At 43.5% G+C, this 4,012-nt stretch overlaps 1 protein-coding gene across 1 annotated transcript in view; it reads left to right on the top strand.

Moving 5' to 3' along the window:
• The first annotated feature begins 360 nt into the window (after positions 1-360).
• LOC119301283 (rab3 GTPase-activating protein non-catalytic subunit-like) overlaps positions 361-4,012 on the top strand; it is a 6,617-nt gene continuing 2,965 nt past the window's right edge. The window contains exons 1-4 of the mRNA XM_037578231.1: positions 361-841; positions 1,895-2,029; positions 3,045-3,233; positions 3,419-3,480. Coding sequence (XP_037434128.1) covers positions 464-841; positions 1,895-2,029; positions 3,045-3,233; positions 3,419-3,480 — 764 coding nt within the window. The 5' untranslated portion in view covers positions 361-463. The remainder of the gene's footprint in view (positions 842-1,894; positions 2,030-3,044; positions 3,234-3,418; positions 3,481-4,012) is intronic.

Genomic DNA, 4,012 nt, shown 5'->3' with positions numbered 1-4,012 from the left:
TTTCTCGCAAAAGAAGTTTTAGAAGGTGAAACTTAGTAAAGTTAAAAAACAACTGATTACATATTATAACATATTCAAAAGAGGTTTTATTTCAAAATCTCTCGTCACAAGGAATCTGAGTGTTCAAATTAAACGTAAACTGAGTTATTGGTTCGAAATATACGGAGTAAAATACAGTAGTGAATTCATCAAATTTGAAACTTTGAAAGCCCAAAGAAAAAGCACCAGAGATGGGTGTCCCGCACTGCTACAAGTCGCCTCTCCCCTTGTCCGAAAAATTACTATTCACAAAACGGAGCATCTGATCTGACATCCGAGCGCTTCCCACCGCCGAAGGCCGAAGGGTGGTCTCGCTCTCGCGAAATCTCACGCGCACGTCCCTCCTACCCGCCCGCTGCAGCACATCTCTTGCCCGGCGTCCAAGCTTCCGTAGGCCCGAGAAGCGACCTCCTCGCGCCCCGCCATGGCGCGGCGGGGCCACCACCTGACCGAGGTAGCCCTCCTCGCGTCCGCCTCGGGGTGCCTCGCGGCCGCGGGGGCCGGCGAGCGGGAGGGGTGGCTGGACGACCCCGCGGTGCTCCTCTCGCTCGGGCCCCGCGCGCGCGACCTCGCCGTGGCCAGCGCCGCGAGGTCCGTGCTGGGGATCGTCCCAGTCGCGGGCGGCGGCGGGGTCACGGTGAAGCCCGCGCTGGGGCCCGACGACGGCCGGATCTCCGCCGTCGAGTGGGTCCCGCTCGACGCGGAGGGGGCGCAAGGGGAGGAGGGAATGGCCCTCGTGGCGGGCACCGACGCCGGGTGGCTCCTCTTCTACTCGCTCGCCGGCGATCTCCTGCATAAGCAGGTAGCAGATGGAGCTCTTCTCTTTCTGCACCTGTAACTATTCTTCGGAGAATTTTGTAAATTGTTTTAGGGCTTCTAGATTTTGCTAGAATAAGGTCAGTTTGTAGCTGTTAGCGCTTCCTTGCCATTCCTGAAGCTAACAGCAATCTTACTGATAGGACATATTGCCAAGATTTCCGTGAAACCTCGGGAGCTTTTATCAGGTTCATGGCTAGGTAGGTGGTATAAGGCGCAAAGATGGGATTTTTGCTAGAAATTACTAGTTTTGTGTATATTTATTTCATCAGGGTGTCACTGTGTCAGGCAACACTTTTGGACATTGTTAGAATGTAAGCGGAAGCAATTCCTTTGCTATTCTTGAAGTGATAATATGCAACCAAAAAAAAAGTATCCTAACCAAAAGACTGCAGACAATATTTCTGTTGGTAATGTTCATATTTCTTAGTTTTACAATCCTAATATAAAGTGGTTGGTAGGATCAGTTTATAGGTGTGTTTGGTTGCAAGTAAGATTAGTAATAGCCTAGCTAGGCAAGGAGTTGTTTGGTACTCCCTCTAAAGAAATATAAGAGCATTTAGATCACTACTTTAGTTTATGGGAGTACTTTCGTAGATAAAATACAGCCAAGCAGAACTAGCCTGTATGGGCTGGAAAATTCTTGCTCCCCAGGGAGAGCCAATTTGGCTTGACTCTCCTCCGATGGCAAGGAACGAGGAAAATAGAGTTTAATGCTAGTGGATGCAGAAATTGGCACTTGATTATTCTCATGTTAGACTAGCTAGCTAACCAAATAACAGAAGTGAGTAGCTTTGTGTGGATAGCGAGATGAGCTAATGATCCAAACACTCTATATCTTCTTTCTCATAGTATTTTACAAGAACAGGTAACATAATTGTGTGGCAACAGTCTTTTTAGTTACAATTTGTTCTCTTAGGAGCAATGTGGATGTGGTATGAACAAAGTTACCATTCATAAAAATATGGTCCTGCCTCCATTTGTTGGTCTTCCCTCATCCCTTAGCTAATACTGTGATCCTTATATATGTGTATTTCAGAGTATATATCCTGCGAAAATACTGAAGCTTAACTTCAGTGAGAGAAAGGAAAATGCTTGGGAAGATGCAGGTTCAGATGAGCTTTCCGTGGTTTTTCCCGGTGTTATTGCACGTTGTGATGGTGCTGACCTTCAGGTTTCTATAAATCTTGCTTTATTTTGCTATTACACTTGAGGTGTCGCATTGTGATGGATAATGCTACTCCCTCCTTCCATCGATATAGGGCCTAATGCGTTTTTCAAGACAGCCTTTGACTATTGACAAGATTAATAGTACATGAGATGTATAATGTGAAAATTATATCGTTAGAAGCTCCTTTCACATACGAATTTGACGGTATGCTGTGTGTAAGTTAACATTTGGTCAAAGTTAGCCTCGAAAAACGCATTAGGCCCTATATAGATGGAAGGAGGGAGTAATTCAGAAGCTATAATCACCAATTTTGTAGAAGAAAATACTTCCTAATCATCTTGGGAAACCTTGTGTACTGCAAAGAAGTACTCCCTCCGTCCCAAGATAAGTGTCTCAACTTTGGTACAACTTTGTACTAAGTTGTACTAAAGTTGAGACACTTATCTTGGGACGGAGGGAGTATTTAAAAGAATAATTCTAACTATCTCCTGAACTTTCATGTGTTCCCAAATAGATATTCAAAGTTCTTCATCCTATTGAGTTATATTCAGCTATCGGCCCTATGTTCAACCTTGCTTCTCGATTCTACCATTTTGCCTGCATGCTGATATTAGGTAAAATACAGCATTAGTTGATTAAAACTTAAATGATCAAAGGAAAATTCGATTCTCTGCTGCAGAATTTGGAAAGTAGATTGGAACCATCCCTTCAAAGCGACATATAGTTCTTATGTAAGCACATATCATGCAAGAACTGATCTGAAACCAGAAAACCGGAGCTTGCAAATTTGCTCATTTTGAACTAGGATGGGTAATACCAGCCATTAAAAGTTGCTAGCCTCCAGAGGTGATTTGCTCTGCTGGAATTCCAGAATACCTCTATGAGGGAACCTATTAAACATTATACTAGGTGCCTGATAGTCCAATAGTTCACTTTGTGCTCACTACATTTTAATGCTCAAAAGCTAGCTTTGTAACTATCGGTATTTCTGTTATGTTCAGTGATTTGTTTCTTGCAGATCATGCTTCAAAAATCATTTCAAGAAGTTAAATCGCGCATGTGGAAAGATAAGTTTGAACAGGAAGATGGTGAGGACACGAGTTCTTTTGAAAAGATACCTCTTCAGATTTGGAACGTAAGCAAGTTCAGCTCTTGTGTTGATGCTGCAATTGTTGGGCTAATGCCACCTCCTCTGTTAGAACTTCAGGTGACTTGCCTTCTCAACTTCGTTTTACTGACATAGTGCCGCTACATGGCATAAATAAACAGTTACATAAATTCCAGTTTGGCTTTATTGTTATTATGTTGTTTCATGCTAAAGTTTACCTTTTAATGGAGGTATTCTGAAGTTACTATCGTATTGAATTCAGCTGCTTTTATATTGCTGGGCAGTCGAGTCAGCGCCACTACTGTGCCATTACAGTTGGAGAGGATGCTGTCGTCTCAGCATATAGGTGAGTTCCGCTACCCATTGGTTTGACAATTTTCATTCGGATTGATGATTCTGCTAGCGTTGGTTTAGCCTGCAGACATGTAGTATCTGCTCCCACAAAAAAAAAGAGGCATGCAGTATCTGTTCTTCCATCTAGAGCTTTACAGTTTTATTTTAGCCATGGTATGATTGACCTGTCTTTCTTGCATGAAAATTAAAATTTAGTGGATATACATTTCATAAATTCATATTTTGCAAAACTGGACCAGCCAAACTAATGGTTTAATTTGGAGAAGTGGGACTCTGGCCTGGCCTAGTGTGGTTTGCAGAAAAGGCTGCTATGCGAAGAAACCTGTGTGGAAAAGCATTTTAAAAGGTTGCTGAACCAACTGAAGGATCCTTTCCTGCATGCATGCAAGGGGCCCAAACCAATTCAATCCTCAGGCCCAAACACCTTCCACCTGTAGTGGTCCTAAGCTGCAAGTACCGTGATGGTTGCAGTTTACCCCAGTCACAAAGCTGCAACACTGAACCAAGACCCACATAAACGCTTG

This window comes from Triticum dicoccoides, chromosome 5A, assembly GCF_002162155.2.
Source record: "Triticum dicoccoides isolate Atlit2015 ecotype Zavitan chromosome 5A, WEW_v2.0, whole genome shotgun sequence".
Classification (NCBI taxonomy): Eukaryota; Viridiplantae; Streptophyta; class Magnoliopsida; order Poales; family Poaceae; genus Triticum; species Triticum dicoccoides.
This window is presented reverse-complemented; position numbering and strand designations above follow the sequence as displayed.